We start from the raw sequence: 15,283 nt of genomic DNA, 5'->3' as shown, positions 1-15,283 counted from the left end.
ATCGAGAAATCGATATTTTTTACCCAGACCTAGTTATCTCTCTGTCATTGGTTAGTTAAACAGATAGTCCCGCCCCCAAACTCATGCCACTGGTTGAGCCAATGTTGCTGTTTTGGGCTACTCAAACAATTTAAGTGCTTAAAATATGAAATTACTCCTACTGTACAAATGTCTTATTTATCGGTTTCTATGCAAATTAAACAGGCAAATTAAAATGTGATTTTGTTTCTTATGTAAATCTTGGTTTGTAGATGTTTAGAATTTTTTATGAGAAGTGATTGCAGTGTAAAATAAAATGCTTTTTTCATTATCAAAAACAAATGCAAGCAAATATGACTATTTGCAAAAAAATCATACAAAAATATATATAAAATTAGGCATTTCCCAGTTGTAATACTGTTCTCAGCTGTTAGATACATGTTGTTTTGATCATAACATGTCATCTTGTTCAGCTGAGGATATCAGACAGTTTTGTAAACTACAGCCGTGAATGGTGAGGAAGTGGTGAGCGAGTGTGCTACAGCTCTGACAAGAGCTTAGCAACAGAGCTCTAAAGAGGAGAGAGGGCGGCCCTGCTGCTCCATATGTGAGTGTCCATCACCTTTACACACCAGGCCCTCTGCTGCAGCCAAGACTCCTGGGAAAGAGTTCACTGCACCCATGTCCTATTATAGCAGTGCCTGGCTACAAAGTTAAGACTGGCGTGAGATAGCTTGACATCGGGGGGACATTTGAAAATGGATTAACTGAGAGGGGAGGAGCTGGCTCAAAAAATACCCCTCCTATTGTGACCCATTTATTACCCCCTTTTATTAAGATAATTGGCAACAGAGACTGCTATTTATACAATATTCTTGGACCTTAATAACTGAGTTACTGGACTTGTTTTATATTAAGTACAATTGGGATAAAAATACAGGATGAAAAACGGCTAAATGGACAGTTTTAACTCTTAAAATCCCAAGGAGGGATCAGATATCATCTGTTGACAAGTCTAAGGCACGATTCAGCCAAAAGAAGTGGGTGACACTTGTTAGTGAAGCAACAAGCTATTTTTACACCGCAGGCACATGTTCATCTGGTTAGATACATGCTATCCACCACAACAACTCCACAAGAGGATACATGTTATGCCACAACAAACAGGCTTTTTTTCTGTTGGCATTATAAACTCCAATGGTGCTCAAATGTAATTTTGACTATTAAGGCCTGGCACGGCACAACAGAATTACAGGCTTGGTTTTTTTTTTTCTTCTTTCATCTGCTTGACACTTGACACCACATGGTTATTCCAATACGTGTTCTGTCTCAAGCCATCATCCCATGTTTCCAGCTCGATCGTCTCTGCCTGATGCCACTGCTATTTCAGCGTGTTTCTGCTTCTGAACCCTTGTTGCTTTAGCCCCGCCGGGGCCCTTGCACAAAGTGGCCTTTACATCTGCTCTTTGTCAACTTTAAGGAGAACCCAGCAAAAGTATTGAGAGAATATTAGAGATCTTTTTGTTGCTGTTTGCCACATATAGTATGCTACGGATAAGGAATGGCTTCTTTCTGAAGCACGAGAAATATTTTCTCTACTAAAAAATGAGATCAGATAAGAGCAAAAGGTAAGAAAAAAGCTCACTTGAGTTCAGAATGTTACATGGATATAGTTTATGCAAGCTGTTATACAATTATATCAAACTGAAAATGTGTTGCTTATTATTATATGGTATATAGAAATATGTAATTGAACAATATAGAGTATGTTAAATGTGTTATTTGTGGATATGAGTACCATACTCCAAAAATAAAAAAACACTGTATTTAAAGCCATAAAGGATACTGCAATGCTAAACAAATTAAATTCAAGTGATTCAGCATCCAACATATGATATATTGCAATGAAAGCATGATACTTTTAAGTGTATTGATTAATATATCTTTAATAAAATAACCCTATAATAATAATAATAATAATAATAATAACCCTTTAATAACCATAACTACTATTTATTATGTTTTCATACTACTTATAAAAAGCAAAGATGTAACCAAATGTTAAAAATGTAGGGGTGCCAGATATAAAAGTTTAAGAATCTGTCTTCTTCGATGAGCACTAATCTAATTATTAAGGGTTTGTCATAATTTATCTATGATGGTTACAGTGCTGTATGAAAGTAACTTCAGTAGTGTTCCAACTGCTCTGTGAAAACAAGAACAAAAGAGTTATGTGGACTATATAAATCAGCTTCAAACAAATACCCTATTTCACTTCTGTTAAAATCAATAATAAATATTATTATTTTCATCTAAAGATTAGACTGAGAACCATTACACTGTTTTTAATCATTCAGACAACACAAACAACACTTTCAAATGATTCATAAAGTATAATATATATGCGCATCTATACGAGACCCAATATACTAGATCAACGCAAAGCAAAGGGTATTCAAAAGGCATAGTCACTAAAATGTCTTGCATGTTTTAAAGCATCAGGGGAATTTATTTTTACTCGTGTGTTTAAATTTGTAACCACAATAATGTAGGGGGTATTTATAGCTATACCCCAGAATTAACAAAGCATTGTCATTACCTTTGTTGTACTGAATCTGGTTCTGCATAAGAATATTTAAAAAATCCATAATTAATCTTTATTTTTCAATTGTCACAACTGTAATAAACATATTTTATGCATTCTATTGTTATACGTCAAGTTAAAATGTTTAAAATAAACAGTTCTATTTGCTTCAAAAAGTTAAATTATCTAATATTTGATGTAATGCTTGAACCAAATGCTTTAGAATTCTACCAGTATTACCATATAAAGGCCATGTGCGTGTAAGAAAGTGTCAGAGAAGGTTAATAAGCGATCCTGTGTTAGAATGGGAAGCAGTTTCCTTCTCTAAATATACTTCATGTGATATGAATGTGCAGTATGCAAGGTGCAGCTCAACAGAACAGTTTGTATATCACTTTATAAAATGTCAGTTGTGCACTAAACGTCTGAATCTCTCAGCAACAGCAGTGTGATTTGCGAGAACTTTGTTGAAAACTACAGTGACCTGCAAGTTTATGACATCTCTGCTACTACTCTTGCAGGAAAGGAAGGCATTTTGATCACCTTTTAGAAGGTGAACTACTTAAATGCAAGACACCCTGCGTCAGCCATCTCCAAGACTGACAGGGACAACTGTGCCCTATCCATGAGAGTTAAGCGCGTGAAATGAGCTCCCTGGAAAAGCGCCACACAGGCCAGCGGGGAAGCATGCAGGGCCACCGCAAATACTCAGATGGCTTCAGTGACACATCCAGCAGCGGCAGCTTTATGGATGACACGGACAGGGAGGTGAGCAACCTCACCGATCGTGCCTTCAGGAGCCTGTGCATTGGAGAGGAGGCCATTTACAATGACTCAGAATTCTCCTCGTCTCCGACCGAACGACATAAGGCTTTTGCAGAGGAAACCCAGCAAAAGACAATCTCCCAGGAGACATTTTCATACAATGTTCAGCAATTTGGGGAGGCAGAAGCACAGTCCGAGATGGCCTCAACATTCCAGCATTCCTACACGGATGTCACCCATCAGGAACAGGCTTTTAGGCAGGGAGGCTTGTCTTATATGAACAATGGCTCCAAGGAGGTGACATGGCAGAAGAGCAGGAGCTCATCCAGAGTGTCATCTCTAATCAAAGCCTTTAGTTCAGGAGAGAGTTACCATGACAGCGGGACATGTGACATTATTCTGGCAAGGGATAGGTATAGAGACTTTGGCAGTGAATCATGGGACAGATCGGCTCTGCTAAACATCCAGAGAGAACTCTCAGAGTTCTCAGGATATCATCAGAATTTTAAGTCAGGCCCTTTTCAGTCTTACAGAAACCATTTTTACACATCCGACGTGGCTGCCGCGGTGGCCCAAATGGACACAACAGTCCTGATGAAATCTTCAATAAGAAAGTTCAAGGCATTGAACTCCACAAACAGTTTTTTCCATAGCGAATTCAGTCCCTTCCAGCTGTGGGAAGAGTACAACAGGTTCCCCTTCGGAAGTACGAATGTGTCAGGGTTTATGTCAGCTAGCGAATTCCCAAGGTGGTACGATTCTCCCATGTACAAAGAGCTGAAAGACAACAACAGAATTCCGAACTCTCCCTGCGAAAGTCGACAATTCAATCAGAGACAAATTCAGGACGTTGTGGCATCCCAGCGCTCCAGGTCCACGGTCATCCAGAAAGCATCAGCAATTGAGAAGAGGTGTGAATCTGAGATGGCTTCCAACTATCCACCTTGGAAGAAAAACAATAATTTTGTAAGGAACAAACTTCCAGGCAACCGACCCTCCACGGTCTCACCTACTAATGAGAAAACATGTAGGCCGGATTCGAATTTGTTTAACAATAACAAAGTTACACACGAGGTAGTGGTCGAGAGCACCCTGCCTAGCAGTGTGACGCCGTTCAACATCACTCAGCTCCTCACACCGGTTATTCACACAAGACAAGAAACAGAGACGTCTGAGATCCTGCAGTTTGCACACACTCCTTCTGTTTCTGATTATTCCACTCAGGGTGAAACTGACCCTAAACTTCAGACTGATGTCAAACATCTGCGTGACAGCTACAAATCCAAAGCTTCAAGTTTGCTGTTCAACCTCAAAGACAACCGAAAAAGAGTCAAGAGTACATACAGTCCAACTAGATTCAAAGGGCTAGAAATAACAGATCGAAATAAGCAGACCTCAAAGCTGGAGGGCCGTGAATCAAGATTTTCGGATATTCTTGTATCCCAAGAAACGGCTCAGGAGAATTTGATTGGAACGGATGCACGGGCCTCATGTAACCTAATCCGAGAGCCCAGTGCAGCCCCTATCACCCCTAAAGATTATACCGATCGCTTTGGATCATATGATAATTTGACATTAACTTCACCTCAAATTCAGGACGGAGTCGCTAATTACAAATCGTTCTGTGGAAGTTCAGAAGGTCACTCTCACAGAACAGATCCACTGGCTAACACAGAGCTCTCAACACACAGCCTTTCAGCACAGAATAAAAGCTCTCTGACTTCAGAAGGTCAATTAAAAGACCTCAATGGTACTTTTAGTCCTGCTAGGCCAGAAATAGCAAATGTGTTTCCAAAGGCTTACCCACCGACACATTCTATGCTTGCTCAGACATCAGAGAGATACGGTCAAAGTGATAACATGAGTCAAAATGAACTAAAACAAAGAAAGGATTTTGGACGAAAAACATTTACTGAATATAGCCAAAAGGAGGCCGCTAAAGAAAGATGTCCTTGGGACCATACTGGTTCTGTCAAGGAAACAAATGGCAGATCTGAATCACGGCCATTTAGAGGAGAAATAGCAGCGCTGATTGAGATGGACAAACAGAGGAAGGCCACCGCCAAGCAATACTCTGCCGACAACAGTTATTCTGTCCGAAAGGAAACGTACATGCAGAAAGTCAATGAAGACATAAAACTTGGTCGACTTGCAAAGGAAGATGAGAAAGAGCTCAGAGAACACACAATATCACCCAGGAAAACGTCTTACAGTGATAAATCTGTACATGACAAACAATTAAACACATTTTCAAAGCCTACTGAATCATATGGAATACCAAGAAACAGTCTCCGGAACAAAACATCTCCTCTAAAGGAAGTCTACTGTGGTTTACAAAGCTTCAATATAAACAATGATCTTGTTAAAGATGTACTAGAACAAACTGCTTCTTCTAACAGTAGGGCAACACAAAATACATTTGATCAGAGAGCTCAAGCACCTTTACAAGACAATAAAGCTCAAAAGAATGAAGGATTGTACTCATATCAGCCATATAAGTATGAGCCTAACAAACAGTGGCACATAGCATCAACAAGTGAAGATAGGCACACTAAGGAAAGCATATGGACACAGAAACAATCAGAGATGATGGAACAAACTGCTGCCAAGAGTTATAAAATGTCCAATACATCGTCAAGTACCCTAAACATAAACCACAATGAGTTTTCCACCAACAACGGTGCACCAAATCCTGGTTTGCAGGATAAAGATTCAGTCATACCAGATCAAAATAATACAACTAAACAAGTAGACAGGTTTAGCATCAATGATATTCTCGCCATTAGAGATAATGAACAAGCAAGGAGACTAAAGGATAATACATTTGTTTTGGCTAAATCAGAACACTCACAGAATCAAATTAAATATGATAGAGCTGATAAACCTACAATTTCAGAGCCTGTAAAAGAGCAAGAACAACAAGGCTACAAAGTGCAGGATATCAGAAGTCCATCACCTGGCTATATAAGAAAGGATTTCCACAATACAAATGAAACAAATATTAGCACTGACAGAAAAGACAGAATAATGAGTAAAGATACTGACAAGGTCACAACAAGAGTGTTTTCTTACAAGGAAAGAGGCCAAAGCAAACAAGAAATACTGACATCGAAATTGAAAGCACATGCTCAAAAGGAAATATCAGCAATTAAAGAAAAGGGACTTGCCAAACAAGGCATTCTTGCAAGAAATGCAACAAAAACAAATGTGACCACCAATAACGACAGTCAAGAAGGTCACTCTGTTAAGAAGGAAATCACAGCAGACAAGCTGAATCACTTGTTTCAAGATATCACTTATTCCAGTGTAACCCAGTACAAAGAACAAATTAAAACACACAACGATCATCTCAAGAATGGATCTCCACCATCAATGGAAAAACTACCTCTTCATTTTGAAGATAATCAGAAAGCAGTCTCAGAAAAGAAAGGTGAGAATGTAAAATATAAACCTTTGGCTCTAGAAAGGCAGAATGACAAACATCCAGCTGATGATAAAGAGCTGAAGAAAGAAACGTTTACTCTGGATGGAGGGGCAACAGTGGCAGATATAAAAAATAATGTCCAGAAAAACTACCAGCCATCCAGAATCTCAGAAGATAAACAAATAAGTATGTCAAGCTCATCAGAGGATGTAAACACTAACAAGGAATCTGCAAAGCAGAGTCATGAAATGTCACCAAGTGAGTTGATGTCAGGTCATTTGACAGCTGCAGCCAAGACAGAAAACTCCACTTCCCATAATCCACCTGCACTCCATAATGAAAAACAAACAATTCAGCGTGATCAGAAAGAAAATCTGTATGGATGTCAGTATACTTATTCTGAAAAAGCTATGACTAAACCTGCTGATCAAACCAAAAAAGACTTACAAGTTACAAGTACGGAGACTACAAAAACTAACAGCAGTCTGAATAAAACTCTCTTGGAATTGGACAAAAACACACTTAAAGTTGAGGAACCTAATGTACATCATAAAAGTAAGATTACTGCTACAGTGGAGCAGTCTAAAAATGAACCAATCAAAAATAGCTCTGAGATTACAGCTAGTCAACTGACATCCTCATCAAGTGACATGAAGTTTAAAAATGGAATTCCACCTGCTAAACGACTAATGGAACCTGCCAAATCAGAGCTCACCTCAAACCTTCAAACCAATACATTGACTGCAGATGCAGAGAAGCTTATAAATAGAGCCTACAAACATAATTCTGGGGACAATTCAGATTCAGAGGCATCATCAGCGGAAAATATGGTCAGAATCAGCTCTGTACCGACCAATAATTCGGCCTCACAAAGAACCCAGGAGCCAGAAACACTAAAACCTTTTAATAATGAAGATGGACAAGCATTAATAATCAAAAACAATACAACAAAGGAAAATGACTTGGCTAAGCAACAAAACAATACTTTGCAGGTGAAGGCTGTGGAAACTACCTCTGCAAACCAAATGGTGGAGAGTCAGTCCAAACCAGAAACAAATAAACAATTACTAACACAATTAGCATCAGCTAAAGCAAAAGAAAGCTGTCAGCAAAAAGAACTCCATCAAGATGATGAAAATACAAAGACTCTGATCTCATTTGACAAGAATGAACTCCCTAGAAGCCATCAGAGTACATCAAGAATAAAAAACAATTCAGAAGCAGTAAATAACAGTCAACATAGAGAAAGGAGAGCAGAAAGTGCAAGCCCAAAACAAAAAGAACAAGGATTTCCCAGACCATTAGAAATATCACATGAGAAAAACAATCACAAATCCACAAATGAGTCTCAAGAAGTGAATCCGAGCAATTCCGAACCCAAAAAAGCAGCCGAAGATAAACTAGAACCAAATGTTTTCTCCCAGCATAAAGTAATAATAGACGAGGGCGCAACTCAAAAGAACAATACAGAGCCTATTTCAACACAGAATGTAGAATCCACGGCAGATATATCAAACATCTTCATTCTTACACCTAGCAAAGAGGAGCCTGCAGAGGAACCCATGATTTACAGTATCTGTGTGTCAAGAAAAACAGAAGCGGCTTCAGATGATGAACCTATGATCTACAGTATTTGTGTGTCAAGTAAGTGTCATACTGATGAGCAACAAAATCCAGTAAAACAAGATGAGAAGAGTTCTGTTGAAACTGAGAGATGTGTGAAGGATGAAAGCTTTAGTATTAAAAATGACAAAGCAGAAAATGAGCATGATGACGTTCACAGCCAGACTGAAATGTCTTCAAACACTGAAGAAAAAGAAGACAAGATTGGAAAATGTGAACCGCCTGCAACTACAGATAAGTCAAGTGTCACAGGAAGAGTCAGTACATCATATGAGGACCTCTTAGTTAAATATGGACTTCCAGCCAGAGATAACGGAGGTCCTCTCACATCAAAACATATGCAGGATGAGAGAGAAAGAAAAGAAAGGGAGGAGACTGAAACTCACCTGTCACACAAACCAATAAAACATGGAATCAACAAAACTCTGGCATCCAAAGAGAAAAGCTTAGATAACACACAAACACATCCAGAAGACACAAAACAAGCACCCATTCAGCAAGCATCCGCTAAAAGTCAATCTTTAAAAGAGGATGAGAGCAAAATCAAACAAGTGCAACACTATGATATCTCTTCAATAACTTGTTCCAACAACATGGCTGAAGAGCAACAGAGTACAGGAAATGATACACTAAAACTTGTTCATTCTACAAGTGATGCCACCCTAATACCAAAAGATATAGAAAAAGTTGAACAACAAGATCGAGATACTCAAGATAATATTGACCCATCAAGGCAAAGTAGGAGAAATGATATTCAGTCAAAGGAAAAGAAAGTTGAAGAGCAAGTGAGAAACACTGAGAAAACACAAAGTCTGAGGATGATAGGGAACAATATTGATGATGTATCTAATTCTAGAAAGTCTCCAAAGAAAACTGAGAATGTATCCCTGACCACTCAACAACCTGCAATAATAAGTGAATCAACAAGAGCAAAGACTGAAGTTGAAAAGGCACTTTTTTCTTCTAATACAGGCATGGCAAAGGATACAGTCAACAACAAACTCGCTGAAAGTACAATTCCTGAATGGACAATACCTAAAAAGAAGCCTCAAATGGTAGAAGGTGAAGACAAAATGTTTAATCATACTGATACATTTATGCCGCAAAAGAAAATAAATGGAAGAGAAACATTCAATTTAAAAGTTCAGAAAACTACACATGAGACAAAAAAAGAAGAGTCTGTCTCAAACAAAGATGCCCAAACTCTGCAAAAGAATGGAAAGGGGGATTTGGGGGAGAAAAAGGCACAAGAGAAGTTACAAGTTGAATTTAACACGGGTAATGAAATTACAAACAGGATGAAGATGGTTTCAAAAGATGGCGCTGACACAGATGTTAATAATTATAAGGATAAAGTTAGCAGTATTGCTGAGGATGTGTGTACTGTTGTAAAACAAGACCAGGCCTCTTTTGAAGTCCCAAAAAATCACTTAGAGAGCATAAACGTGTCTGCAGAGGAAGTATCATCAAACAAAGAATTCATGGCAGGCCACAAAAACCAACATGAAGTGATAAAGAGGGAAAATCTGAAAGGAGCTGTCGTGACTGACCGTGTGGGTGAAAAAGACTTTACAGAGCAAAAGAAGTTACCAGTGAAGACCCTTACAGCCCAAAATGAACCCAAAACTGTGGATAAAATGAAAGGGACCGGGGAAACGACACCCAAACATACATATGATGTTGGAAAAGAAATCATACCACCTAAGAAAGGTGGTCCAAGTGAATCAGAAAAGACAGAAATGAATCCAAGGCAAGGAGCAGTTCAGAAACAAGAGATAAATGTCTATGATAATAAACAACCTACATTGAACAGTGACAAAAGAAAGAAAGAAGACCCTGTATTAAGTCTGAGTGGACAAAATGATGGTGATTTGGAAGTTAATGAAAACAGAAGCAGTCTCAGAGGAGAGAAAGAAAGAAATGTTGAAGCTACGGAGACAAAACAGGCTGAATGGACTAATAGAAACCAGTATCAACCAGGGAGAAGTTTTGTCCCCGAAACAAAAGGAAGCGCAAGTTTCGAACAAAATTCTCAGTTAAGTCAGCAGAACACAAGTAAAGAAGGAATATTATCCAAATCAGAGGCTACACAAAAGAACAAGAAGGGGACTAGACCAGAAATATCAGCTATCGCAGACTATGCTAGATTGAAAGTTATCTCTGCTGAAGATGATTCAAAAGATCTTGATATATTCCCCAAACTGGACTTCTACAACAGTTATGATCAGTCAGTTTTAAGAATTCATAAAGATTCACATGTAAATGTGTCAGATACAGGTGGAGAGTCTAAAAGAGAGATCATTTCAAGGGAGAAAGGTAAAGATCTCAAGCAAACACCATCGCAATTGAAAAAACAAACAGATAAAGAGATCTTATCTCAAAAACACAATCACTCGAATCCCAGCATGAGTACAGCTCAACCAAAACCTGCATCACTAGTATCTTCAGGTTCACAAGATGGAGCCGCATCAATGGGCACCCAACCGAGGGCTCTAACAAATCATAAGGAATTAAACACTAAACCAGCTTTAATGGAGCATCCAAATAGAGGAGAAAGGAATAAATTGTATCAACCCAAGAATCCCCAAGGCGCAAATACTGTACCATTGCAAGCCGAAAGTACAATAAGCAGATCAAGACAACTGACTCATGACAAAACAACTGAAAAAGGCAATATTTCTCATTCTGGAAGACAAGAATCCCTTGCAAACTTGCCTTCGTCTAGCACTGTACAGCTGGCAGACAACCAAATAAATATGGCATCACCACCTGGAGAAGAAATGGAAGAACTACAATATTACACAGTGAATGCTCTTGACACTGAACTAAAGCCAAAGGAAACAAGTGAACCACCCCCTCCAAGTCTCAAAATGTCTCAAAACAAAGACTCAGCTGAAAAACCAGAAGAAGAGAAAAAGGAAGATAGCCTGTTTTTGCAGGGTCTAACGGACTATGGTAAAGTTCAAGCGACAGGACCGCGATCCAACTCTTCTTCCCCAGCGATGGGGAAACCCATCATGTTCAAAGTGAAGGATAATACCATGAGAACATCTTCTGTGACCAAAACCGTCAAGCCACGCTTTCACAGGTCATTCTCTGATGAATTTAGGATTGGCTCACCAAAGGAACACTTGAGCGGTTCAGAGAAAGAAGATGAAATTCACCCCCAACAGTCTGCTAATCCTCCAGTCTTACATGAACCAGCTATTGCTGTCCATCGGCCCCATAAAGTAAAAGAGACGCTTCACAACAACTTGTCCTCAGCAGATTACACAACAAAACAATCAAAGAGCTATCAGAGAAGAAGCCAACTTTTTGATGAAGAAGAAACTCATTCTGTCATCAGCACAATGTCAGAGAATATGGAGAACTGTGCAGCGAGCCTCACGGATGTGGCTGACATAAGTTTGGCCTTCATGCCCAAGAATGAAACCTACAGAAACACCTACCAAAGACCTGCATCTGCCTGCTATGAACGACCAGAGTCAGCCTGCTATGAAAGGCCAGAATCAGCCTGTAGTGATATGAGGCCAATGGGTAAACCTCCAACGGTGCCCCCCAAATCTGAAAAAGCTCTTCGACGAGCACAAAGACTTGCAACGAGGCGTATGAAAAAGGCAGAGACCCCCAAGATGCCGCCTGAAAACCAAGACCAGCTAGAGTCCGAATCAAACAGAGATGCCACCGGCATGCCCTCATCACCTTCGGAAATACTGTCAACACATCTAGCGGTACAAGCCACACCTCCTCTTTCACAGTATGACATTCAGCCAAATTACACTCACCCAACACACAGTACAGTTGCCCAACCTCTCCCCATGACACAGAGAAAGCTTTTGCAAGACCCAAACTCAGGGCAGTACTTTATGGTGGATGTACCATTAACGATTAAGACAAAAACATTTTATGACCCAGAAACTGGTAAATATGTACAGTTGAATGTCCGTCAGAGGTCTCAGGGTGCTCTAACGCAGCCAGCATCGGTGGAGATGTTAAACACTCCCTACATGCTGTATCGTGGGTTTCTGCCAATGGCTGCGTCTTCATTACCACCCATGAGGTCATCGTCCGAAATGTCAACACCGGCTGCGTTAACAGACGAACAGGATATGAATGAGACAGGTAGTGAACTGTGGAGACAGAATGTTTATCCGCAAAATGCGGAAAAGCGCATTAACACCAATGAAAGACACACAGATATTATAACCATGAGTGAATTAGAGGACTTTGCAATGGAGAGCACATGACGAGTAAATACTGTTTGTACACACATCTAAAGTTACACACTGTATATCTAAGCTATTTAACTGTGACTTTAAATAAGTTAAATGAGTTCTTAAAACTGTTTTCAATTTGTATTTAAGGATTGCTGTTTAACTGCATTGTGTTTTGTAGCTGAGGTAACCGTAATCAGGGAGGGCTGGGGCTCTTTATTGTCAGAAAAAGTCAAGGGAAGAACTGTGAAGCATTCCAATTATGTTAAGTTGAAAATAATTTTGCAGTGTACTTGTTTATAATACAACAAAGACCATGCCCACAGAGCACACAGTACATTCAAGGGAAGTACATTTCTAAAGTGACTTTAGCATTTTAGTGCTAAATGCTACAGCCTCATCCTCAAACCCAGCCAGAATCTCCACTGATCATTTCGTCAAAATAAAATTCAAGCTGTTTTATTTTATTTTTTTTAATCAGATTTTCCAAATGGCCCACAATATGCATGAAAACTGTACACTATGAAAGTTTTTCAGTTTAAAAATCGGTACTTGTGCCATAAAGTGCCAACTTTTCTCTTGATGTGCTTTAGCAGATTGCATATTAAAAAGGGGTGGTCTATCTTTACCTTGCCATGGTTGATGATGTATGACTATGAAATGATTGCCTTATAAACAACTACTTGCAATGTACTATTTTTACAGTCTTTCAAAAGCTCATTACATCATCATTAAAGAAAGATTTGAAAACAAAATGTGTTGGCTCGCTGCTGTTTTCTCACACAGAACCCATTAAAACGTTAATGCATTAAAAAATGTAGGTATTATCTGATGTAACAAACTCAAGAACGAGCTTCATTGCTTTCTTTCCCTCATTGCTGTGGTTCTACAGACTAATACATTTGTGGGTTTGAGTGATTTCAGGATCTGCACAATAGACCACTCTAGTGGACATAGGATGCATTGCACTTTGTATGTACAAACTATATTCTCTAGTAAATCAATCAATTATAGATTGCAAAATATCTCTAAACATATCTATTTGTCTACTACTCCTTAAGAAATCTGGCTGATAATTCTTTTAAAAGTACTCTTTTCTTTTATGTTCTGTGAAACTATACTGCAGTAATTCCAGTGAGCAAAACAAATATTCAGCACCGTGTAAGAAAATCCATGAGCGTCATCAGATCAATTAACAATACTTTTGTCTTATCTTTCTCAGATGTATTGATCTCTTTTTACATAAGTGCAGGCAGCTGTGATAACTGCACAAATGTTGACCGTATCTTGACCTATGCAGGAGGCCCATATCTCAAAACAACTGGAGCACCAGAGTTTGGATATGACTTCACTGACAATGTATCATTAATGCAACAAAAGAACTCATTAACTTCATTCAAACAGAATTTGAAACAAATGATTTGTGTCATTATTTAGTTTAGTTTAGGGTTTTTTAGGCTTGCTTGGCCTCTCTCCAGTTAATTTGATGTAACAATGCTTCTCATAATAGAATGAATTACTGCACTGAATAATCAATAATCCACGTGCAATGAATGTTACGAACAATCTTCTAAAAATATTACTACAATAACTCTAGATTACTTAAAAACCATCACAGGCCATTTGTTTTTCTGTTTGCTTGCTGTGCGAGAATTCATTTTGGAAAAGAAAAAAGATTAACAACAGCAACAGTGTCTAAATTGATTTTTCCCCTGAGTTGGGTTTTCTCAAAGTGGAGACATCTTTATCAGCCGATGCAATGTGCACTTGCAATAGTATTTCTATTGGCTGAGAGAAGCATACAGAGGATGACAGGTCATATATGAGCAGCAAACATGATTTAGGTTTAGATACAAGAAAACTGATCGCTATGACCAACATCTTGCCTGGTTTTCACGAGTTCACATTTTCATATAATCATTGCAAGGTTTGTTATTCATGATGGAGATTAAAACCAATTTCTAAATTTTCCATGGACTGCTTAACTAATAAAAAATAAATAATATTTCATCAATTTTTAATAGATTTAATATGACATAATTTGCAATTCAATCGACAGGATTAAATGAACACACTCCTCAACTTCTTCCACAAATGCCCAAATGTAATACAAAAATAATGAATTGCTCAATTGACCAATAAAAAATAGCCTAAGAGTTGAAGATTCATGTCATTTAAAATGTACAGTCTTCCGGGAAAATAGAGTAAAAATATGAATGACTCATCCTGAACGTGCAATCAAAAGCTGTCTAGAATGAGCATGAACCGCCACCTACTTCTGAAGAGCAATAACGAGTAGCTATGTTCATGGCTGCCATGTAAACAAATGGCTACTGGATATTAAAAATAGGGCCAAGCCCTGAAGGAATACAAAAACATAGTAAGGAATACTGAAAAACATAGAATACAATAGTAAATATATCAACACCGCTAAGAAAAACTGTACTCATCAAGTAAATATGTAGGTAAAAAGACTGAACGGTTTTCAGAGCATTTTAAAACATTTCGATTATGTATGCCTACATATTAGCATACATATTACTAAATATCGACATCCTAAACACATTTAGACTTAATATTTTAGGTAAATATTATTTACCTAAAATATTAAGTCTAAATGTAGTCATTAAAACTTATCTAATATGCAGATTGGTGAAAACTTGTCCGTCAGCCATCAGCCCTCTCATCATGCTG

The 15,283-nt window shown here is 38.4% G+C and overlaps 1 protein-coding gene across 1 annotated transcript; it reads left to right on the top strand.

The window, feature by feature from the left end:
• The first annotated feature begins 1,092 nt into the window (after nucleotides 1-1,092).
• LOC127525558 (uncharacterized) lies at nucleotides 1,093-13,344 on the top strand. Its single transcript, XM_051918184.1, has 2 exons — nucleotides 1,093-1,607; nucleotides 3,085-13,344. Exon 2 carries the CDS (start codon nucleotides 3,209-3,211, stop codon nucleotides 12,620-12,622), a length of 9,414 nt encoding a protein of 3,137 aa, XP_051774144.1. The 5' UTR covers nucleotides 1,093-1,607; nucleotides 3,085-3,208; the 3' UTR covers nucleotides 12,623-13,344.
• Nucleotides 13,345-15,283: the final 1,939 nt, after the last annotated feature.

The sequence above is a fragment of the Ctenopharyngodon idella genome, chromosome 13 (genome assembly GCF_019924925.1).
Source record: "Ctenopharyngodon idella isolate HZGC_01 chromosome 13, HZGC01, whole genome shotgun sequence".
Classification (NCBI taxonomy): Eukaryota; Metazoa; Chordata; class Actinopteri; order Cypriniformes; family Xenocyprididae; genus Ctenopharyngodon; species Ctenopharyngodon idella.
This window is presented reverse-complemented; position numbering and strand designations above follow the sequence as displayed.